The 25,299-nt window shown below is 40.1% G+C and overlaps 1 protein-coding gene across 1 annotated transcript; it reads left to right on the top strand.

Moving 5' to 3' along the window:
- Positions 1–1,983: 1,983 nt before the first annotated feature.
- Positions 1,984–21,984, top strand: LOC121332891 (cytosolic phospholipase A2 epsilon-like). The gene is made up of 21 exons (XM_041398800.1): positions 1,984–2,007; positions 2,268–2,351; positions 4,239–4,311; positions 5,112–5,248; positions 6,016–6,147; positions 9,078–9,118; positions 9,549–9,591; positions 9,909–9,972; positions 11,206–11,372; positions 11,513–11,605; positions 11,950–11,987; positions 13,109–13,244; positions 14,619–14,758; positions 15,754–15,976; positions 16,608–16,722; positions 17,711–17,848; positions 18,321–18,428; positions 18,868–19,059; positions 19,607–19,773; positions 20,511–20,691; positions 21,746–21,984. The coding sequence occupies exons 1-21, from the start codon at positions 1,984–1,986 to the stop codon at positions 21,982–21,984; spliced, it is 2,535 nt and encodes an 844-aa protein (XP_041254734.1).
- Positions 21,985–25,299: the final 3,315 nt, after the last annotated feature.

Raw genomic sequence — 25,299 nt, 5'->3', positions numbered from 1 at the left:
AAAGATGATGACAAAATATCTGTAGAAGCCCTGTGTGAATTTGGAGAAATGATTATCAGTCTCTGTTTTCTGTGAGAGATAAATGATTCTGAGCTTGTGTCGAAACTGGTCTGGGATCTTGGTGGCGAATGGGCATCTCCAGCTCTTGCAGCTGCCTCTCAAGAGGCTGCAAAGCCTGTGCTGGTTCTGCTGCAAGCTCTCTGCTCCTCTGCACCCTGTTGCAATTTATGTGGCCCAGTCCAAGGTCTGTGTGGCTCCAGACCTCCTATCACCACTGCTGGGCTGCTGTTGTTGTGATGGCATTGGTGCAATACCACCTTGTCTTCTGGCCTGTGGCTTCCTGACTGTGACTCACCTGCACCGTGGTTTGTGATGCACAGTGTCAAGTTATCAAGTAATTTAATGTTATTGCTGGGCTACATCTGCTTTTGGGTGGGGGAGTTGTTTAGTTGGGCTTCTTTCTCTTATTATGTGCAGAGTAAGCAGGGGCAGTGTAATGACATAGCAGCTTCAGCAGTTAATATTGCTAAATTTCATTTATGAAATCCACAAGAGGCCCAAATGTGGACCTTCTGGAAATGGTGGAAGTTAAGTGGGATGGATGTTATCTAAGTGGATGGCTATCTTTTGTCCCTCAAGAGTGAGGAGAATCCACTGTCATCAAAAAACAAAATTACTTCAGAGCTGAAGTTCAGTGATGGAATGGCTGTTGGGTTCATCCTCTTGTAACCTGTGAGCTGAATCTCTTGTTTCAATTTAGAGCATTACTGCAGAAGTGTTATTGTATAAAAAAGTGAAGTAATTCTCTACTGTAATACCTGTTCCACAATAAAACAAAACAACCCAACAAAAAAACTTCAGGTGGGAAGTCATCTGGCTTTTTTTGCGTACAGCTTAAAGCAGAAACATTCATGCATTGAATGCTCGAATCTATTAAAAGGCAAAACGAATTATGATAATAATTTGAAACTTTATCTAAGATAGGTCTCATCTAAGGTAGCTCTTTATAGGACAATTGGAATACTCAAATACTTTCATTAGAAAGGGTTGAAAAATAAGACTTTTATTTTTTCCTAATATGTTCTAGGTTTTCATTCTGACTTAGAATTTTGAAAATTCTAAAAAATGAGTTTTTAAAAAAACTTATTTCATTTGCAATTTATTGAATAACTATTGAATAACACCTATTTTTAGTGATTTTAATAATGTTTAATGCAATAGTTGGCTACTGTGCTATTTTTGTAATAGTACTAGGTCCTTTTGGTTTTATATGTTGCCTGTCCTTACAGAAGAATAATGGTAAATTATTACAAAATTAAAAAGAGAGCAGACTTGACAATTTTAACTGGGATTTTAAAAACTTTTGAGAAAATGGTGTGTAATTATTTTTATTAAAGCTTATGAGAGTCTAACATCATTTAATTGAAAGCAGCACTTTAGCTAAAAAACATTTCCATATCAAAAGCTCCTGCTGGCTCTGCTGACCTCTTAACATCCTCTATGCAATGAAATAAGAGAGAAGAAAAGCTACAAGGTGTTTTCTTTAACTATTTGCCAGTGCCTGTGAGATCCAGCCTCTACTTCATGACTGTAATTTGCAGTGAACTTGGTGAAAATCCCTGCTGTTGTGCATCTGACTGGAGAAGCTGATGGGGGCTGGAACCACCCCAGGAGATTCCTCTGTGTGCAGTTATTCAGACCTTATGGTGGTGGATAATGACTCTGGAATTACCCTGTGATAAAATGGTTGACCCATCTCCTTTTTTCCCCTGCTGTGGTGTTAAAAAAAGAGAAAATGTAAGTCTTCATGTGGCAGAGAACAAGTGCATCATTTGTGCTTTTGAAATCAGTGGGAGGAGGAGCTGTGAGTCAATCTATGCAGCTCTTCTTCTTGGCCACAGCTGTGGTCCAGGAGCACCTACCAGCTGGGAGACACACAGACTGGAGCCTTACAGCAGTGCCTTTTATGAAACAAAAATACTGATGGGATCAGCCTATTCACCTTTGGTAAGAGAAAATTACTGATGGGGCAGAAGAATCTTTTTGGTGGTCTTGGTTGAGATTGATCAAAAGCAAATGCTTGGAGAATTTTGATCCTTAAAGGTTAAATGCGTTTACAGTAGGCAGATAAAAGCAGCAGGTAGATGGTCCTGGTGAGATGGATATATCCCATCATGAAGGGGAGAAATGCAAGGGTCTCTGAGCAGAAACTGAAAATTACTGACTGCTGGGTTTCACTGGCCGTTCTTTTGGCTCTTTGTCTCCAGGATCGGTTCGTCCGCGCAAATCCGCACAGGAAGATTGGAATCAGCAGGAGGAAACATGAAAGGCCATGCAGTGCTGAAAATGAGGTACTGTATGGAAGGAGCTTCTGGGTTGCAAGGAGAGAGCTGCAGGGCATGAAGGATGGCTGTGATACCTGCCAGCCTTTCCAGTCTCTCCCCAAGCTTAACTGTTTTTGTGAGAGGTGACTTTTATTAACAGATAGTTAAGGGAATATTTGCTTCTTTGTGAGTGTGCTGTCTAGAGTGCAAAGCATTCACTGTGACTTAGGGGTTGGAAGATGATGAGGTTGTGGTTTAAATGCTAGGCAAGGAACTGGGAGAGCTGGATTTTAGTCTTGGTTTGCTGTGGTATGATTATATGATGGTAGTCATACCTCATAACACCCAAGGCTTAGTCCTTAAATTGTTCTTCCTTTACTTTATGAGGCAGATGAGCAAATAAAATGGTATACTCCCATGTCTGACACTTTTGTGAATGCTGATTTTTATGAAGATGAATTCATTTTGGAAAGTACTGAATATAGTACATACTGGAGAAGTTACAAATTATTCTGTTTTATGACTAATAGTTAGTTGAAAATATATTTAATAACTTGAAAAATGAAAATAGTATGATATGTTTTTCTGCCCCTGAGTTTTCTCCATCTGTTCCTTAGCTGCATTCAGTACAAAAGAATGAAGATAACTCTTTCTTAGATCTGGGAGAGAGCCAATTCACTAACTGCTAGCACTATGGAATAATAACTAGGTTTGTGTCAGTATAGTTGCTTAGTGTTTAAGCCATCTCATGAATAAGTTTTCTCCAAACTAATGGATATGGATGGTACTAAAGGTGAGGATGAAAAATTAATCCTCTGTATTTGGATGAAATGTTGAGCTTTCAGCAATGTGGATCATGTATTTCTTTCATCCTTCATCCCCAGAAGCACTGCTGCCAAAAATTATGCTGAGGTTGATGGGCTTCTTTCAGATGTTCTGGTTTTGTTCAAATGACACTTTGAGAGACAAGTGTTGAGTTGAGAATTGTTCCAGTAGGCTGTAAATAACAATTGGCTTGGTGGCTTATTGCTATCTAGATCTTTAGTCTGCTTCTGTCAGGGCAGGGTGTATCAAAATAAGAGGTACACAAGGAGGTCCTAAGCAGACAGTTTCTTAGAAATCATGATTCTTTGGAGATTTAAGTGCTGCTTTTAATTTAATTAATGGAGCCATTGCTTCTGCGTGTAGTATTTTACTCTTGACATTCTTCAACACTGTCTTGTTTTCCCAGTAACTGAGTGTAGGGTTGTGTGTAGCTGTGATAGGGAGTGGAGGGAGAACAGGAAAAAATGGAGAGAGTTGTGGATTCTTCAAGAGCCTTCTTCCCTATAGAACCCTACCTACGCTACAGGTTGTCAATATTGTATGCCTCAGGGCTTCTCCTTGGTAGATCGATCAGGTCAGCCTAGGCTTGTCCTGATTAGGCCAAGACATTCTGAATTGTCTGATTGCTCTTCTGTGCCTTTTTTTGGTGTGTATGTGCATTTACTACATACAATTATAGCTTTTTGTTGCTTATTTGTGTTTAATTACATACTCTGATATAATGCCTATTTTACTTTGTGTTCTCAGCTTTCCATTTTCTTACATTGCTTAGAGCTTTGGGGATTCCTGCTTTCTTTAATTTTGGTTCTTTAAAAGCCCCCTGGTTTATATTCATGTATCAATTCTGCTTGTTGTATTAATGAGGTTTCATTTTGATTAATGTAGACCCTGGCTGTGAATGACAGGCTATCTTTACTCAATGTCAAATTGCAAGAAAATATTTCTTCTCAGAAAATGTCTGAAATAGTTAAAATCAAATTCACTGCATTATAATGATATATTGGCCTTTCTGGTGTTAAAGCATAAGTGATGTTATTTATATCTGATTTAATTGCTCATAATTAAGGTATCTTTCTCATTGTTTTGCAGCCAGAAGTGCCTCAGTTGTGCTGGCTTTCTGTAAAAATTATTGGCATGAAAAATCTCCGCAAAGCAGATCTGTGTAAGTATCACTGATGGCACTTGACAACTTAGCAAGAAAACTACTGTCACCTGATTTTAATGCTCTTGCACACCTGTTGCTTGGATTACAGTAATGTTTCAGGGGGGTTTGGGTGAAGAAGTTGTATTTACTTTCATTTTCATTTAAATTCAAAGTAATTTAGAAAACACTTGAAACCAGAAAGGAAATAGACTAGAAATTGTGTTGAAGAAGTTGTTCTTCCCTTTATCAGCTACTCTGTGGTATTTCCCTTTCTTTTAATTCTTCAGTGCCCCTTTTTCCAGGTTGCCCAATTCCCTTTGGGAAAGAACATCTTTGTGAAAGACAGGAAAAATCAAACCAGTTGCTTTGGATGTTGCTGTGTTTGTGGCTTCACTGTGCCATCAGTGTTGGATGACTTTTGCACTACAAATAAATGAAAATCTCCCAAACTAAAATTTCCATTTAATTTTAAAAAATGCCATTTGAAGAAGTGAAGTTGTATATGAGGTTTTTTTGAAAATGGCAAGTATTTGAAAACAGGAGTTAATCACAAGAGCCAGAGTACTTAGTTCAGCACTGTTGAAATAAAATACTTTGGCTCTTGTTATCATATAGAATTAGTGGTTTAAAATGTACTTTTTTGGAACTGATATAAAACAAAATAGAAAAGTTAAATAACTCTAAACCTGGAATATTTTCTTTGGGTCTAATGAAATATCTAGGACTCCTCAGAGGTTAATCTTTTCTTTCCCTGGCTGGGCTAATCAAATAATAACAGAGTACTGCTGTACTAATTGTGCAACTTGTTGTTAACACAGGGAGTCGAACTGATTGCTATGTCAAGTTGTGGCTGCCAACAGCTTCATGTCAGGAAGCCCAGACAAGAACTGTACACAACTGCAGAAATCCTGTCTGGAATGAAACTTTCCACTTTGTGATACAGAGTGAAGTAAAGGTGGGACCTGTGTCTATGAGCGGGTGCTTTCTAAAGGGGGCAACTTCACCTCCTGTGGGCAGACTCTTTTGAAAGGCTTGAGACTCACATGGATCTAGAACTCAGTTAACCTGATTGAAAGAAGTAGTTTAAGCTCAGAAGGTTGTGGAGTATCTGGAATAATGCTGAATGCGTCTTTGTATCCCAGAACAGTTGTAAAAAACTGTTGAAATGTTCATTGAGTTAGCAGAAATAGGTGTGCAGTCAGAAAGTGATACAAAGTCCAAACTGGATCAGTTTCTCATAGTTTACTAGTGCTGCATCTTCTCATGGTAACCTGAGCCCTGAGGAACTGCCAGGGGACCTGTTCAGAGCTTGGTACTGTGCTTTAACTTTAATTTTAAAGGGCTAACAATTTCCCCTTTATTATTGCTTTCTGACAAAATACCAAGATTTCTCAAGGTAGTGATTTTGAATCCACAAATTATTTGAGGAATAGTGTGTGTAACCTCTGCTCTATCTGGTGCATGTTACCATCATTAATATAATTTATGTTTCCTCTTCTTTTGGAGCTCTCTTTGGTTGCCAGATCTGATGGTTTACTTCTTCTAGGGTTGGTCCCTGACTCTGCTGTCTGAGCCTCATGGTCTGTGAGCTGAGCTCTGTGCTGTCCCAGGAGTCTGTCCACATGGACGTGAGGGCTGAATGCTGCCTCTTGCTGGACCTTCCTTTTGGGCTTAGTAGACCCAGAATATGTGATTTACATCCTTCTCTGCCTCTTTCCTCAGAACATCCTGGAGCTGGCAGTCTGTGATGAGGACACTTTTACACCAGATGACCATCTTATGACTGTCCGCTTTGATGTGGCTAAAATCCAGCCTGGAGAAAAAGTTTGCCTGAGTTTTGAGTTGAATCCAGAGGTGAGGGTGAGGGGCTAGAGAAAATAATACTCTTGATTAGAATTTTGTCTCAAGTTGCTACCTCTATTGAATATTAAATTGGTTCTCACACACAAAGACTTTGTTAAAAAGGATGTTACTAAAAAAAGCTGAATGCTTGGGTTTTAGGAGAGGGGTCGTGAACACCCCCTGTTGTGAGTAGAATAAGATGCAAAATACTTTTCTGTATTCCCTTTTTTTTAAATTTCAAAACTATATATTTTAAAATCAGTGAGAAAAAGAATCAAAAATAAAGAAGCTGATGGTTAGGAGGAGGTCTCATTTCTGTTGTAGGAGATTGACAGAGCAGAGTTAGGAACAAACCTGTCCCCGTTTCCAGGCAGTTGCTCTTACCCTTTGGCCAGTAGCTCAATAGGGCTGTCTCCTCTCAGCTTCACTGGGGATTTTGGCCATTTCTTTCAGATAATGTGCTCTCTAAATGAAGCATTTAATTCTTGTGATAATCTCTTTGATTTTTTTTCCTCCTCTACTCAAGAACTTTAAGAAAAAATCTCAGCAAGTCTGCTTATGCTCCTTTGCTACAAATTTATTTTAGAGGGGCTGAGCCAGCACAGAAGAGGCAGGCCTTCATGAATGAGAATATCATCAGTATTTTATTTTTTCTTCTTAGTGAGTGTATGATGTAAGAGTTTTATTTGCTGCATGTGTCTCAAAAATACTGTGTTTAGTTGTATAAACAACAAAAATAAAGATAAAGAGTATCATATGAAACACTGAGTGGATGAAGTTGCAGAGAGGAGGGGTGGAGAAATGACACAACTTCAAAGAGAGCAGAATATATACTCAGAATATAAACACCTTCTGCTCAATGTAACGCCTTCTCTGGAGGGTGTAGTAACAACTTCAGGGCTTTTTCACACTTCACCAAGGGCTTCAGTTTATGGTTCCCAGGAATGGTGTGCTCCGTTTATTTGTAAATCACTGTGTCAGTCAGGTTCTTTGGAAAACACTCTTGCCTGTTTTTTATATTACTATTGCTTTGTAGAGGTTTATTAACTACTCTTTCAGAAGACCAATCCTTACTGAGGAGTGCTTACTAAACCTGTTCCAGCTGGCTACAGCCTTCCTCAGAAAAGCCCTCACGTGACTGCGATAATGCCAGGTGTGATTCAAGCCCTGAATTTGCTCTGGGGCAAAGCTGAGCCAGCCCATTAGCTAACTCATGCCCATGTGCAGAGCTGTCTTAGCCCATGAGCAAGGTGGAAGTGGTGGGGGTCAGACCAGGTGAGCTGTCTCAGGAACATCCTGGTCAAGCTGCCCTTCTTCAGTTTGTGATGAATCAGGCACCCCTGAGGCATCACAGATTATGGTCTGTATATGAATTTTTAGAAGACTTTGGGTTATTTAATTTTTTGATAGTGTCTTAGTAATGCAACAGGCTGGGCAATCTTAATAACAGGCTCTAGTGCCACCTCTGCCCATAACAATTCCTTTAATCTACCAAGGTATCTCAGAAGGAGGGCTGAAGAGGTCAGATGGGTAATGCCAGAGCAGCAGGGTTGCTTTGCTGTGCCTCTTGCTCTCTGTGGCCTAACAAGTATTTCCATTGCTGGATTTTTCACCCACGAATATGTGAGTGGGACTTCATAGAAATATAACTTTTGTGAGTGTAAAACAGCATAGGAAGGATGGGAACATAAGGCAAGCACAATTAGGCAGATGTTATGAGCTGGGTTCTTCTGAACCTTGTTTCTGCTGTTCTTTGACAGCCCATCAGTTAGTTTGGATAGTACAGTCTGGGCACAATTAAATATTTGATACAGTCTGTCTTGCATCTGTGTAAGGTGACTGCTTTCTCAAATCTGTGCCCCAGCCTTCTATTACAACATTGCAAACACTGTAATTCTCACAATATGGACAATCTGGGAGAAATTAGCAAGCACAGCTACCTGCTTCTGCATTACATGCCACAGATGCCGCTATCAGAGAAGCCACCAGAGATGTCTCATTTACATGTGAATTAGTAAATACAAAATGGCTCTGTACTTTTACTGTAAAGATGATTTTCCCATGGCAGCTGCATTGTCAGGATTGGCATGTTTTTCACAGTCAATTCACAGCATGTATATGATGTGCAGCTGGACAGAAGAGATATTTGTCAGTAAATGTTAGCTATTCTGAATATGAATTAAAAAGTGCTACTATCACTTTCCACAAAGAGATTTATATCACTGTTGACTGGTGTTTTCCTCCCTGTGGGTGATTCAGAAGATCTCTGATATACTTTTTTTTTGTCTGGTATTTCCTGAATTGGCTGTATCCCATAGCAAGTGGCTGAAGTAATACAGTTATTCAGTCTCTTTTATACTGTTGGTGTGCTACTCTATTGCTGCTTCATTCTTGTACTTTTCCTGTCTCTTTTCCTATTGATTTATCTCCTCTCAGCTCTTTCTCTGATTCCCCTTCACAGCTTCAGTCTTCTCTCTTCTTCCCTTCCCCCAGGCAGTTTTTATTTTCGTTGGTCCCTTCTCCCAGCCTTTTTAATGTTTAATGACTTTACTCTGCAAATTCATTTGTTTTAACCAAGGCATACTCCCTGTCTATTAATTTCACTAAGTCCATTCATTCTTAATTATGTTTTTCTACATCATTCACCTGCTATTCTTCCTTTCCTTAGCATTGGTTTACCCATGTCTTATCCTACAAATGAATTAATAATAGGACCCTTGCTCCCTATTCTATAGTACTTAATCTTTTGTTTCTCTTGATGGTTTGTAAAGAGTAGAGCAGTGGAGAGGTGAAATCCAAGTGTGGCCACAGAAATCTGTATCCATTCATATTATGAAGTAGAGGGTGTGCGAATAGAGAGAGAGAGTTATAAATAAATTGTCTGAGTTGTATCAGGAAAATATTTCTTCATTCATAAATTTAAAAACAAGTCCTATTTTCAGAATCGGGAAGAACTAGAGGTGGAATTTCTACTGGAGAACATGTAAGTAAATTTCTACTGGAGAACATGTAAGTAAAACCTAAATGTTTTAGAATTTGTCATCATAAAATGCATTTTAGAGAGAGTGGCAATACAGCACTGGGGAAGTGGCTCCATGTACCTGTGTTCAGACACTGATCTCAGCACTGTTGCTCTTCTGTCCTAAATTTGAGTGACAGTCTCACTTGCTATTTATAGCTGAGAATGGATGTTTATTTTGTGATTCAGCCTCATCAGCAGAGATAAGAAGGAAGGAGCATCCTTGGGAAGGTATGGGATGTGATCTGGCAGAGGCTGCAGGATAGAGGGGAAGGATACAACTGCTGATGGTACTTGCCAGCTAGAAAAACTGAGCTCAGAGGACAATGTGCTTTTGAAAGTTTATTGCTTAAATGCACACTTTTAAATAAACATTTTTGGTTTTGCTTTTCAGACCAGGTGTATCTGAGAAGATCATTACTAATGGTGTATTGGTGGTAATTTTTTTTTTTTTTATGCTTATCTTATGGTGGGGCAGAACTGAAGGATGTGATTGGAAGATGGGGAGAAAAATTTCAGGTGTTAGCTGTTGGGGACTGAATGGTATTTAAGTGTAATGACAGATCCTCAGTGTTTTTGGCTTCGTTAACCACAGTACTGCTTGCAAGATTTATACAAGGTACTCAATTTCTATAAATTCTTCACATCCACAGACCATCATGGCCAAGCACTGTGTTTCTACAGGACCCCTAGAACCTCATGAGAATCCTGAACTGTTTCTGTGACCGGTGGTTTTATTGCTTCTCTCTTCCAGTCTCGTGAAGTTTCCTGTTTGGAAGTACATGTGAATGAAACAAAAAGGAAGAGTTCTTACAAAAGTGAGGATTTGTTTGTTGCTGCTTTTTATGCTATGGGAAACACAGCTGAATCTAGATAAATATTTGGTTTGATTTAGTCTCTTTGCATCAGGGCTACTTGGGTATTTCCTGAATGACCTCCTTGCTAATAGTGAGAATCCTCAGAAGACATGACTCTGTGGCTTAAGAGAAACTGTGGAAGTGGCTGGGAGACTTGGAAACAGCATTGCACTGTGATGGAACTGAAATACCTTTACCTCTGTTTTCTGCTGAAAACAGAAAGTTAAAGAAGGGAGACAAAACTCTCAGGAGGAGAAAGACTTCAGTGAAAGCTCAGGGGATGTGAATGCTGCTAGAGGCATCCACAAGTGTAACACACGCTCTCTGTCACTTGGCAGGGTGTCACAAATGGTTTAGGTCACTTAATCACTGGCAAAGGTATCAGCAAGTGTAAGTTTAATATAAATTTGTAAAGTGTGACAAAGTTTGATGGCAAGGTTCACTCTATTACTACATGCATGAAACACGCAAAGAAAAATCAGATTAGAATAAATCTAGAATTACTTATCTAGAGACCAGGGATGCAAAAGGATAAAGAGGGAAAAGGAAAGGGTGCCAGGAGTGAAGAGCCTCACATTGAGCTGTGAGTTTCAGAGTGGGCCCTCTTGCCAAACAGCCTCAGACTTGATTGTTTGTCTAAAGGATTCAGCAGTACTTAATCATCCCGTGATTTAGTATTTACAAAGCAATTTAATGGTATTTACAATAAACAGAACAATAAATAACTTAATTATGAATGTAGGATGGTAGCATTCATACTACACCTGCTATGGGGTATTCAAATCAATTCACACACATTTTTACACAAAGAATTATGTACCAAGTGCCTGCTAAAAATTCCCCTCAAGGTTGGTGAAATACTCAGAACAGATGCCTTTGCATTTCTGAGTGGATGAAAGGTTGGGCCTTGAGGAGTCAGGGATGTCAACCTTGACTCTGTCATCGGCTTTCGGGATCAGTTCTCTGAGTATTGCAAACTTGAGGTCTGGTCAGTTCTGAGCCCCTGCAGTCCAGGGGAGCTCCAAGTGCCAGGTGCTGCACACTGGTCACAGGGGAAGGAAAACACTGTGGTCCAAATTAAGTTTAGTTAAGCCTGCAGCACTAAGGCTGAAATGTCACTTGGGGCACTTTTATTTGCTAATTTTAGGACTAGGCACAGTTAACATCTCCCCGTGGTTTGCTTCTTGTTCTTAGGGAGAGATTTCACCTTCACCATGAAAGGATCCTATGAAGAAAGCCAGGATATTTCCATAGGTCCTGGCTCCAGACTGGGAAGCAGTGAAACCACCAGGTTCCACTACATCAAGCACAGCCAACCCAGACTGCTCATGACTCTGCCAAAGGAGCGTTTTCTCTGCTGGGTATGCTTTGCTTATGGTTGGTGATAACACCTAACCTAAATTTTGGGAGAAGAATCATGAGTTAACCCTTATCTGGTTATTTTTGTGTCTAGGGTCTAGAAATAATATTCTTATGACATTTTTTCCCCTCTTTAAATCAGCCTGGCTCAGGTAGGAGGGAAATGGATCTAAGTAGTCCCCTGGCTGTGGCTCTCCATTCTCTGGACTTGGGAAAGAAAGTGACAGTGATGAGGGTGAGTATCCTTTGACAATATTTGGAAGCTGTAAGGTAAACTGTATATATGTGATATCTGGTAATGTAATAATATTGTTACTGAAAATGCATTAGCAAGTTATTTGTATGCTTAGCTCTGCATACACTTAAAAATATAACTATGATTTGGGGGGGGAAATAGGATATTCAGAATTTCTGGCTGCTTTAAAAGTAGTTTAAAGGATTATGTGCTGAATGCCTGGGAGGAGGCCAAAAATTTATCATTAGGCTATGTATGTGAATAATTGCTAATACTGTAAAACCTACTTCTTCAAAATTTCAATTCTATTTAAAATTTATGGTGCTTTCCTTATTGATTTTCAGGGGGAATCTTATGAGGTGTCTGTGAATGAGGAAAATAGGTAAATCTTTTATTGCTTTGGAATGATTACTTAGGCCATCTCCTCTCCTTTCAGAATATCATTGTTAGATGAAAGGATGCTACATCTTAAAGTAGATGTAATTGTTAGCTAATTTCAAAACAGGAAATAAAGACTGAAATATGGGGAATGGTTAATAAAATGCTTTCAAGTTTTAAAAACTTTTAAATTGGCTGGTAAGAATTTAGGATAGGATAGGTGGTAGCTAGTTATGGGGTATAAACCATCACAATGTTTTTTCCTAATGTTGATGCTTTGTAATTTTGATATCTAAACATCCCTCTGTCTTGCAATGTTTATCCATAATATGTGCATATTTATGTGTACCAGATTTCTGATGTGTCTAACACCTTTATGCATTTACAAGACCTCTACAGGTAATTTTTCAATGAAACACATGGACAGTAATTTATTTATGGACTAGCTTGCTGAGATTTTCTGAAGGGCAACATTACCCCCTGTTGATAAATTAGCTCCATTGCAAGCCATAGTTTCAGGTGAATGATGCATCAGAGGGTTTTATTGAATAATGTTCAGAGAAGAGACAGAGCAGTTTATTTTTTTTTTCTCTGAAAAAAAAATCTGAAACTGGAACCCCATGAAGATACAGGCTATAGAATGAATCATGTACATGATATTTATGATAATGTACAGAAGGGATAAATTTAAGAGGCATCTTCTGACTCAAATAGAGCACAAATTCTTTGTAGAGATAAGCCTAACTTGGTAATAGGGCTCTTTTAACTAAAGTGGGTTAAGTTTAAATAACTACTTAGGCTCCCTTTGTGCTTCAGAAAACACATGCACAGCAGGAGAATGTGAAGAGGTATCCAAATACCAGAGTACAATGAAATAACTTGATTTATTTGACTTCCTTATGATTGTGTGAAATTGTTCAGCGTGTAATTCTGGTCTAAAATCTCCACAGGAAGGCACAAATATAGAACATGGGATATCCATATACCTGCTTTCATTTACATAGGGGGGGCTTTCATGTTTGTGGAAGTATAATTTCTTTTAACTGGTTTATTGTTGTTGGTTTTGCTGGGTGTCTCCTGCTGAAATGGCTGCAGGTGTTCCCTTGTGCTGTTCCTGTGTTCCAGTTGCAAGGATTTAGATTTGCGGCTGGGCTTTGGTCTGTGTGCAGAGGAGCAGGACTTCATCCGTAAAAGGAAGAAGGTGGTTGCTGCTGCTCTGAAAAATGTTCTTCATCTAGATGAAGACCTGCAGGAGGATGAGGTATGTGGGACAGCATCTTGGGAACTTCAAGTAGTAGTGGCCCACTTTGAGAGAAGTGGATGTGACGTGCTTGCAGGACTACCCATACAGTTCTTCCACTATAGAAATAGTATAGGCCAGATTGTCACTTGCACCTAAGCCCCTATCCAAATTTTTGGCACAGAGGATGAAAGAGGAACTGTCAGGAGGCCAGTTATAGCACCTTTATTCTCTGCCAACCTCTGTCCTGCCCTCAGGGGCATCCAAGGGCTGTATTTGCTGACGTGCTGGTGTGTATAACCAAGCCTGGTGAAATTTGATTGCTTAAATGAGACTATTTCTCCTCTCTGCTCTGCCACACAAGGTTCACAGGGAAAGCTGCAACTCTCCCATAGCACACTGGCACTGTAGCATCTCTCTTTGTGTGTTTTTTGCTGTTACCTCTTGCTTGCTTCTCTCCTGGGGATCCCTGAACTCAGAGGTATCTGCTCTGTTACTGGAAGACAATGATCTGTTATGGGGCTGTGGTGCCTGGGGCAAGTCTGGGGCAATGTGCCCGTGGGGTATGTCCTCCACTGCTCTGCTCAGCTCCCAGCACACCCAGCCCTTTATGATGTGTGCAGGACAGCATTTTTCGACCAAGTCAAAGTGCTCATGAACTTAAGTAACAGGTAGAGTAGGACTTGTTATTATTAACTGAGAATAAAAAGGATTTTATAAAAAACCCCAAACCCACAAGTAGATGATAAAATACAGTGAAGACAGGATTAAATGTAATGGCATCACATATTCCTAAAACTGAATGTCTGTTGTATCAGTTTTTACGATACAGAAAAGGGGGAAAGGGTAACAGAATTGATGCATTCCTGAAACAAGTAAAACCAAATTACATATAGCACTGATAGCAGGGAAGGTAGAGGTAATCTGAGTTGGAAAGAGGGTGTTAAAATAAACACCCAGCTATAAAGCTGGGCACTATCTGCCTGGAGAATAGCAAATGTTGTATACACACTTAGAGGAAGAAAAAAATTATGCAGGCAGGTTTTGTTCTGCTCTTCTGACCTTAGCTCAACTCAGAGCTTCAAAAGGTGTTTCGAGGGAAAGAGCTAAGGAAAAATCATATACATTGAGAAAATCTAAAAATATGTTTCCCCACACGAAAACTGTATTTACTTACAGCTCCAAAGCATCACTGATCAGGAAAATGCTTTCAGCATACGCTAAATTCCACCAAAGTCTACACAGCTCAAACACACACTTAGGCACTGCCCTGAAGAGGGTGAATTAATCAAAACCTACCTGAACCAGGTGTTGCTGTTACTTTTTTCTGCATGGCCAGCATTCCTGTATTTCCTTTGGTGATGAGTGACTCCGTGCCTCTCTCTGTGTGTTGAGCAGGTGCCCGTGGTGGCAGTGGTGACTGCCGCAGGGGGAGTGCGCTCCATGACAGCAATGTTTGGCAGCCTGCTGGCTCTGCAGGAGCTGGGTGTTTTGGACTGTGTGTCATACATCAGTGGTTTATCTGCCACAACCTGGTAAGGAGAGCTGGGCTTGTACTTACATTGGTATTAGCGAAGTGATAACCTGGCAAACAATTTTGCCTTACTGGTGAATTTACTCAGCTTGATGTAGGCGCTTGGCTTCCTTTTGGGCTTGTTTCATGGGACCACTCAGTGCTGTCCTCCTACAAGAAACAAATCTAATGAGAATGACAATATTTCTGTAACTGCACTGAAGTGTTTACAGAAACCAAAAGAAAAGCACACAAGCTGGGATGGTTTGCCTGTAACTTGTGATCTTGTTGCATGCAACACTCCAAAAGTCCTTTTGTTGTATTTGTCTGGCTCAACTCTTATATGTTTCCAAAAAGCAGACTTTTAAAGAACACCCCTGAGAAATAGAGTGTCATTCATGCACTCAGTGGTGACTGCCTTGCACAAACTAGGAGGGGTTGAGGGGATTTAAAACATTTTACCTCTGAAGGGCTGCTCTAAAAGTATGTGAGACAGAATTAGAACAAGTGGGGTGGGGAATGAGAGGGGATGACAGGGATTTGCTTGAGCCCTGGGTCCTGGCAGCTGAAGCCTGCCCTTATGTGTGCCAGGAGCCTGAGGTGCCCACCTGCTGCACACCCAAGGAGGGCTCTCGCACTTGCCAGGGCAATAGTTGCTGCTAAACTCCAGCTTAGCATTTCACACAGGGTCTGACCCATCTGAGGGAACTGGCCTCAGACAGAAGAGGTGGCTTGGACAACCAAAGGATAATTCTAGCAAAAGCTTGAGTTAAGTTATCAGTGTTGCTTTGTTACCCTTTTGATTCTGAAATACAAACATGCTAGGATGGTTTTAAATGTATTTGTGCAGGGGGAAAAAAATCATTACACAGTCTAAATTCTGCCTTACTTTGACACGCTCTTCCAAGTAAAAGTTGGAGGGCAAGAATCTCGTGTAGCCTCAAAACACTTGTGTGTTATAGGCTAATGAATTGTCACGTGCCCTGTGATGAACCACAGTACCTTTCTTTTATCCAGGACCATGTCAAAGTTATATGAAGATGCAAATTGGTCACAAAAGGATCTCAGAGGGCCAGTTGGTGATATCAGGGAACATGTGACCAAGAGCAAGCTGCACTGCTTCTCTTTGGATCACATGAAATACTATGAAAATGAGCTTTGTGAGAGAAAGCAAGAGGGGCACAAGGTGTCCTTTACAGATTTATGGGGACTCTTCATTGATTGTATGCTACATCATCAGGTATTTTATATTCTTTCTCTCCCTCTTGTTTCACAGGATTTCTTACTTCCCATGTCGAAGGTTGTGGGTTCAGTTAGAGAAAAGGCTCTGAAAACACCTGAAGGATTTATTTGGCTTTTTAGAATAAAAGTAACAAAGTAACCCTAAAGTGTGAGCATCTAGAAGAGATGTCTGAGCATGAAAAAATGCAAGATGTTTAGGAAACTGATTTTCCATCTTTAAGTTTGGGTTTTGGGTCAGGTGATCATTGTAGTATCACAGAGAGGAGAGAAGCCTCTCACAGAGCCAAGTTCAGACATAGCAATGTGCACCCATAAGCTGTAGTGAATGGTTCCAGGCTGACTAAATATCTTTCTTTCCTTAAAGCAAGTCATATCCCAGTGACTGTACAGACATGTTTCTTGCATTGTTGTCCTGTCCCTCTTGCCAAAACTCCCATAAGCACAATGCCTTGGTGAAAGCTCATGGCAGATAACACATGAACACACTTGTGTGGCCAAACAGCTAAAGTACACAGAGCAAAACCTGCTGAGGTTTAGCAGATATTTCATTGATAGCTCATGCTTAGATACTGTAGTAAGTCTATGCATCATGTTCATCTTTTACAATGAATTTTTCTCTTTGTAAACAGCAAAGCACTCACAAACTCTCGGATCAACAGCTAGCAGTCAATCAGGGGCAGAATCCACTCCCCATATACCTGTCCCTCAATGTCAAGGATGACTTTAGCACTTTGGATTTTAAAGGTATAGATTGTCATGCACCCCCTTATAACTCTGAAGAGTTTCCTTTTAAGGCTGATTGAATAACAAAACTTTTTCCTGTAAGTCCAAGCGAATAAATCTTTCAAATAATTTCTTTTCCCCTGTCTTCATATCTGGTTTCTGATTTGGATGAAAAACATGCATCCTAATACTATGGAAGGGAGATAGCTGTGCTGTAGACACTGCTCAGTGGGGGCATGGAGATGCTTTTTGCTGGCAGCCTTGAGAACCACTCCTGCTGCTCTTTTCTCTCATCCCCACCTACCCCCAGAGCCCCTTTCAGCTGCTGGTCTTTGGCTGAGGCAGCACTAGTCCAAGAGAGCCTTGAAGAGCGGGGAGGAGGGCAAGGCAGGCAGGGAGGAGAATGGAGAAGGTGAGGAGGGGTGAGAGCAGGAGTCAGCTCCCAGCAGCCAGAGAAGGATCTGAGGAGAGGCACTGCTCTGATCAGGGATTCTGATCACTGTTCCCATAGCGTTTCCAGCACAAATGAAGCAGGAGGTTCTGCAACTGAACCTGGTCACCTGCTCCTAGGCACAGCTGCAGTCCCAGTGCACCCAGCCAAGGTTCCCCTGTGGGGAGGGTGTTTGGTCAGAGTTTTTTATTCTCAAGGCAGTGATTTGTCAGAGTCTCTAGAATGCATAGTAGCTGGTGTCATTGCTGACTCAGAGGAGCTCAAAATGCCACACTGTGTGCAGAGCCTTAGCAATTAGTGGACTTTCAGCCCCAGGTCTTGCTTCTTAGTGCAGAAATAGACCTGAATACCAAGCTGAATGGATTTTGGCAGAGGAGATGAACTTAGATTTTGCATTTGTGTATGTTGGAGGGCACTTGTTTGTTTCAGAACATGGTGGCTTGAACTGTCACCACCATCATGAAGCTATAGGCCTTGTTCTTCCAGCTTCTGATTCTCTAAGCTGTTTTTCACATGTGTTCATGCTGCAATAAATCCAGTTTGGTGCCTTATTTGCAGAGTGGGTGGAGTTCACACCTTACGAGGTGGGTCTCCTGAAATATGGGGCCTTTGTTCGTTCTGAGGATTTTGGTAGTGAGTTCTTCATGGGTCGCCGGATGAAGAAGATCCCAGAATCCCACATCTGCTTCTTGGAAGGTAATTTACTGTCTCAAGAAAACATCACCTTAAGAGCTGACTACACAGAGGTGGTCGGCAAGTTGCAGTATTAGTACACCAAAGAATGTATGTCATGCAATTTCAAACTCAAATGAACCAGCCAAAAGTGACAAAAGAGGAAACCAATTTTTGAGACAAATGTGATTAATTTGCTGAATGTATTGCAGAATGACCTAAAAAGAACACATGCATGCACACACACAAACTGATCATCTGAAGTATTTAAACTCACAGCCTGACTTTTATAGACAGCCAAGTTTCGAAAACAGCCTGGTCGTAAGCCAGACATTGTGTGGAATGGCGTGGCATTTGATATTTATAGGAAAATTCACAGTATTTCATAATTAGATTCAGGTGTGTTGCCATAGCTGTGCTCTAAATATTCAAACTAATATTAAGTATGGTGCCTTCTTTTTTTTTTTTTTTTTTTTTTCCCCCCCTCACTTTCAAGGCACATGGAGCAATATATTTTCCCAGAGTTTTATGGATGCTCTCTACCTCTCGGGTCATTCAGAACACTTCTGGCACAGATGGACTCGAGACACTGAGCATGACATTGGTAAGTTCTTCAAATTACTTTTCTCTTACATCTGCATTTTCTTCACACCTCTCTGAAATGTGAAACCTGACATTTGGTAAAGGGTTTGTTTTTGTGTCCTATTTCTGGCTTATGGGACAGCAAGCTCTTGAGAATGAAGGAAAAGCTGGAGACCAACAGTTGTGCTGTAAAACAGGAAAAACCATTGTGGTGCTCACTGTGCAACATCCCTGGGGAGCTTTGTTAGTCACGAGAGGGTTCCCAAAGCCCTTTGGGGAGGGAGAGGCCAGACAGGGACGAACAAGGTGATGGTGTGGCACTGAAACCCACTGCCCAGAACACTGTGCATGTCCACGTGTGCACCCAGTCACAGATGGGGCTGGTGGCTTGGTTGTTATTGTTATCAGAGAAACATCCTGACCAAATGCAGACACACATCCTCTTCTTGTTCTTCCTGCAGAGAACCATCCTGCTCTGCCCAAGAAGCCTCATGAACAGACAACCTCCTTATCCATTCCCAAAGGTTACCTTTCCAAAACTCTTCGGGAAATGATGACTGGGCGGCCAGTGGTTTCAACCTACCACAATTTCCTCAAGGGCTTGCAGCTACATAACAAATATTTGGAGAATGAGAGCTTTTGCAGGTGGAAAGGTAATTGGAAATTGCATTAGTTATATCTTTGAAGGAGATTTGAGGGCTGATACTTGTTGACGACAAATATTTGATAAGTTTTATCATAGAGGTAAATTTTGATTAATATTGTTTGATTAACATTTTTGTGGAATGGGTTTTGCCAAGCCCTAGATGATTTACTCCTCGTCTTGTTCCTGTCTTGGAGGAAGCACAGCAGGTTTGCTTGAATTCGCATCTTCCTAGGAAACGCCATCAAAGAGTGACTTGAAGCTTCAAAGGAGGTTAAATAGCCACAAATTGACACATATTGAGAAAGAAGAGTAATTTATCACTTTGGGAAGCTGAGTCACAGAACTGCTCCATCTTGCTGATCTCAGAGTTGAGCTATTTATTTAGTAAATAAATACTAAAATTGTGTCAAAGACAAATACTTAACTGTGGCCTTTGTGTCAAAGATCAATATACATCAATTGTATTTCCCTTTCCCTCTTTTATGCTAATTTGGAAAAAGAGAGACTTGACCCTGAAGTAAATAATAATAATAATGAAAGTTTTGGCCTTTCAGACACAGTGCTGGATTCTTCTCCCAACCAGCTGAATGAAATGAGTGACTACCTCAAGCTGATAGATACAGCTTTCTTCATCAACACCAGCTGCCCACCCATTCTGAGGCCAGAGAGAAAAGTGGATGTCATTATCCACTTAAATTACAGCGGAGGATCACAGACTCTGGTGATGTTTTGAAGCAGCTGAATTACCACCACAGCTTTCTCTTTCTCTCTTTTTTTTTTCCTTCCAAAAAATGGTCTGGTTTTTATTAAATTAAGTGATCATATCAATGGTACTATTCACAACTGTGACCATAATGTCACTGCCTTTATCAAAGTTGTTTTCAGTGTCTTGCTGGGATAGGCATATGAACAAGTTCCTCATTAGTTAAATAACTTTTACAATGTAATTAATGCACACTACATAATTTTGATTTTTTTTTTAATGAAAAGTTTTGCTTTTATGTTTGACTCTTGGTGCGTGAGTTTTAGTCAGGATTTTTTTTTTTTTTTTTGCATTTGAAGAAACCTTGAGGGTTTCTTCAAATAATATGATTGAAATTAATGCAATTTATTTGTAAGATGACATGAAGACATAAACAGTTAGATGCATTGAATGCAAATATATAAGAACCTGTGATCTGAGAAGCCACATGTAATCTAAGTTTCCCCTATCCAAATCCTCTACTGTGCTCACTAAATCACAAAAATTGACCTGAAAGTCATATGAATGTCAGTAAATAGTTTTGTTACCTAAGTTAGATTAAAATTAAGATGGTATGTTTGTTCCAGTGCATAGTTAGCATTATTTATAAACGTATGACTCAATCTCAGATTGTCTATTGCACCAAAATATTATGGGGTTTGGTGGTCTTACTTCAAGCTCTCTTTGTGTTCAATCTCTCCTCTCTATTGAGACAGCCACTGGACCTATTCTCAGAGTACTGTTTGGAGCATGGGATCCCATTCCCCAGCACAGAGCTGAGCCAGGAAGACCGGGAGCACCTGAAGGAGTGCTATGTGTTTGAGGACAGCTTAGAGGCACCGGTCTTGGCCTACTTTCCATTGGTGTGTGATACCTTCCGAAAATACAAGGCACCGAGTAAGTTGACAGCAGTAATCATTTTCTGAGATTGTCTCATCCCGTTGATTCATTGAACTTGTTCCTCTTCCAAAACAAGACACTGGCAAGCTTCTGAGTTGGCTGAGTTAGTATAGTCTCAGTCCAGATGTGATGCATAGAGTATTGGCCAGCTAATCAGGCATTGGAATGAAGAGGTTTAAAAATAAGAGCATGAGAAGCTATACCTTGAGGGAAACCCCCTCTGGCACTTGAAACAGGTCATGTAACTTTGATAAGACAGAAGAGGACACAGCTGGTAAGTTATATCCACTGGTAGCTTACGCTGTCACCTAACAGTCTCATGAAGAGATACAATGTTTACTTGGTTAACAAAGCTAGAATTCTCCTATTACTTTTTTTGCATGAAAAAAAAAAAATTGAGAATGGAAAGTGCTGAAAATATGTAATGAAGCAAAGGCTTTGCCCGGGTAACAAGCTGCTTTGATACCTATAATTTTTGAAAAGTTGCCAGATTGTTTCCTTTATTTCAGCAATAGAAGAAATGCTTGTTTCACTAGAAAAAAAACCTACTTGGAAAATTCAGTTTCAGTTTACAAATACTTTTACATGCATCAACTCAAATTTTTTTTTTTATTTCTAATTTTCTATGATCCAGGAAACTTTTCTTAAAAAATGAAGAAGAATCCATGAACCAGCTTATTTGAAAAACACCTTGTGCCATTCATTATCTTACTTGTTCTGCTGCATATGCTTAAAATCTCAGCCACCTGAGAGGGAAGATTCCCAATCCAGGAGCCCTCTGGTGTAATTTTCTACCAGCTGGTAGATAAAGAACTGTCATCTCAGAACTCAGCTGAAAATTAAACATACAAAATTCCATATCTTAAAAAAATTAAATATTCTGATGTAAAACCTTAATTTAGAGAGGGAAACAATTTACATGGAAAAGTTTTTCTGCTGGCCAGGTCAAGCAGTGAGCTAGTGGGTTTTGTTGTCTGTTACTGTGTATTTTGCCCTGCCTGGTAGCAGTTTTCCAGCTCAGTACCTTTGCTGTGCTTGGTTCTGGTTGCAGGTGTGGAGCGCAGTCCCGCAGAGATGGAGCAGGGAAGAGTGGACGTGTCCAACTGTGCTGCTCCCTATGGCACCGGCCTGCTTACGTACACCGAAGAGAATTTCAACAAGCTGCTGAACCTGTGCAGCTACAACATCCTGAATAACAAACACCTAATTCTCCAGGCTCTGCGAACTGCAGTGCAACGAAAGAAGCAACTTAAAAACTATTCATCACCTAATTCAAGTAAACACTCTTGAAGTGTATTTAAAAAAAAAAAAAACAAAACATCCGAAGGAGATACACAAATGCTTGAGTACTGGACTAATAAATATTTACCTGCGGCAAGCTCACAATGTTTGTGATGGCAACAGAATTTGTGGTACAAACTCCTTTGACTTCTGCAACAGTGAGATGGTTGGTGTGTAGCTGCTGCTACAGTTTTATCCCCATCCAAATAACAGACAGGGTAGTGTTCATGAGATTCCTATATTTGTCTTAGAGAAATGGTTTCTTAAGAAATTATATTTAACTGGTCTTAGATCTTATTTTCTGATTGTTGTATGCAAAAATATACATGCAGAGTAATAGCTACTGTTGAAATACTAAGTAGCCATGCATAATCTTATTGAAAATAAGAAGTTTGTAGTTGAAGTAATTGAAGTTTGGGGGTTTTATTAACTTCTATGGACTCAGCTCAGCTAGTGAGATGTTCTGGGAAAAAGTTACTCTTCCTTTTGATACCGAGAAATCAAATATTGAGTGAACAATGAGCATTGTGAATAACCTTTGAGGAAAGATGAAAGAAAAGCTGTGACTTAAACTGTGGAAAATGAAAAATGGAAGGAAACTGCTTTCAAGGGTGCAAGTGATTGGAATCATAACTTAGGAGATAACATTATATGTTGTTACCTCAAAGACAGTCCTTTTCTGTGCATCAGTTCATTTATCAGGAGATAACACCAGCAGTGTCTGTCAAGTTTTGCTGCAATATGAATCAAACCAGTAAGTCTCCCTTCATAAGAGGAAACTGTTGGCAGTAACCTTCGTGTCTCTTTTTCATAGATCTAAAGTAGTCAAGTCCAACAACTTTCCTTTTCCTCAGTTACTGATAGATCTTTCTCTTTCATTAGCTTTCTTATGCAGAAAGCCACTTTTTCACCTTCTTTCCTTGCCCTTGGTTAGAATAATTTGATGTTATGTGTCACTAGTAAGACTGCAATAGTTTTCTGTGAGTAAAGAAGAAATGTCACTCTGACAGCTCAGTTATGCTAATGAATTTATTTTTAAACAATAATGAAATGGAGGTTTAAAAAATGTGATTCTTTTCTTTTGCAAAGTATCTCTTCCGTATTTTTAAGATTTTCAAGTTTCATTACTAGAGCTCCAGGAAGAATGAACAGAAGCAGTTCAGTGTGTGCCTGGTGTAATCCACCCACTGGTTTTGGGTGGTTGCAACACTTGGCGCTGGGCCTTCAGCTTTACTCACCCAAGGAGTGGTGATGATGTGTGCTTTTGGCAGCTGATCTGGAAAATTAGGATGGCTTAGAATGAGATGAGGAAAGGGAGTCTGTTTTCAGAAGTCTGGGCCTATTTAGCAAGCCACTAAAAAATCTTAGGTTGCCTAAATGGTGTAACTTAGCAGCTCAGTATTTTGACTTAAGTCAGACAGATGCTGGTGCCTGTGTTGGGATGTGGTTCCAAGCATCTAACACTGCATGAGACTAATGTTTTAGCTGGGGAAGCCAAGCTTAATGGTCTTGCCGTGATGGCTGGTGAGTTTTCTCCAAAATGGACTGATTTTGTTTCTTGTTTGGGGAAGGAAAGGCTTCTTCTGTTAAAGACCATTGATGATGTTCACATTACAGAGATACTTCAGAATCTTGCCTGTGATGTGACGGTGAAAGGCAGCATGAAAGAACAGGGGAAGAGATATTTGTTTGAGGGGCTTGCCAGCTATTAATAAAAAAATAACAAAGGAGACACATTCATTATTACTGCTGGCATTTTTTAAGGATGGATCTGAGGCTTAGGCTCTGTGACAGATCAGCTGGATTTTTCAAAATGATTCAGCATTGATGCAATTGTTCTTTTTAAAATCCAGGTAGGTCAGCAGCAATTTTTTTTTTTTTTTGGTAAACACCTGTTTGTGACTGGTCACACAAGCTCTGCTGAATGTAATGTCATGATCCTGGAAACAATTAGCTGTGAATCTTTGCAGTCTCTATTAGGGCTCAGACATCTCTTAGGCTGACTGCTGATGAAGTTACCTCCTTAATTAGCTGGTAATATGAGGTGGCTTCTTGATATTCTGAGAATTGGTTCACATTGAAATTGGCTCTAGATTTCCCTGTAAAGGTCCTGGGCTATGTGTCTTGCCTAATTATTGGGTAATTAGCTGATACAGGCTGGTGCTGGTATTCCTCACACCTGTGGTCTGTTGGGGTTAGGGCAGTAAAATAGCTGCTTGAAGAGTGCCTGAAGTGTTGAATGAACCTGGAAAGGTCAGGCAACCTCCGAGTGCTCCTGCAAAGGTAAAGAGAGGTGCTGTTGGGTGCTCAGATCTACAGAGTACAGGGAGAGACAGAGATAAAGGTTTTGAGATGAAGATTGCGTTTGAAATTCTGTTGCAACAAATCTGAAGGCAGGGTTGCATATATTAACAGATGGGCGAACACTTCAGTGATGATTTTTGAATGGGTAAAGCAGCCCAATTACTTCATGTGAGTGAGTAGGAGGAGCGAGATTTTATCTCTCCAAAACATATCAAGGGCATGTGGAATTGTTTTAATGCAGTTTCTCAATAGTCTTTTGAAAGTACTAGCCCTCCTTCATATATGTCATAATCAGAATAGTGTCTCAAGAAAAAAATGTAATCCCCCACCCCTCCACCTATCATGATCTCTCTCTCCAATGACTGACAGAATATTGTAGAGTTTTAAAGAACAGGTGTTTTGAAGGTGTGGTGCATAGAAACATGAAAATAAAATGCCAACATATTAATCATACTAATGTGAGTGTTATGTACATATATATATATGGGGGGGATATTTTGTTTGGTTTTGGGTTTCGGTGTTCCTGTTGGGTTTTTTTATACCAAAGAGCTCCTTAAAATTAGTGTCACGCCAAAAATTACCAAGTCAAAGTTAAGTCTTTCAGAGTCTGAAATCTGACACCTTGGGATAGGAAAGTGGCACTTGTCATCCATGGTACACCTTGTCTGTGGAGATGATTGAGTTCAAGTCCTGTGTGTAACTAGAGTTGGACTTGAGCTGCTTGCTCTTCTTTGACTAATAGGATGAGGTCTTCGTAGATTTTGTAGCTTGTGGAAGCATTATACAAAAAGAAGAAAAACAAAGTGAAAGCCCAGGGAAAATCCCATGTTACAGATCTGACATTACATTTGTTAAATTGCTTAATTTGTTAATACTGAGTAACTATTTTCTCATGTGGCATCTGGCTATCATTTTTTAACACCCCTAGCATATGCTGTGAATATTTACTCTTCTTGTTATGTTCAGGGTGTGTAAATGATGACTGCTCCCCGTGTCATCCCAAGGAGGGTACAAGGATAC

This window comes from Onychostruthus taczanowskii, unplaced genomic scaffold, assembly GCF_017590055.1.
Source record: "Onychostruthus taczanowskii isolate IOZ18803 unplaced genomic scaffold, ASM1759005v1 scaffold1, whole genome shotgun sequence".
Classification (NCBI taxonomy): Eukaryota; Metazoa; Chordata; class Aves; order Passeriformes; family Passeridae; genus Onychostruthus; species Onychostruthus taczanowskii.
The sequence above is the reverse complement of the archived record's forward strand: the minus strand, read 5'-3'. Positions and strand labels throughout refer to the sequence as shown.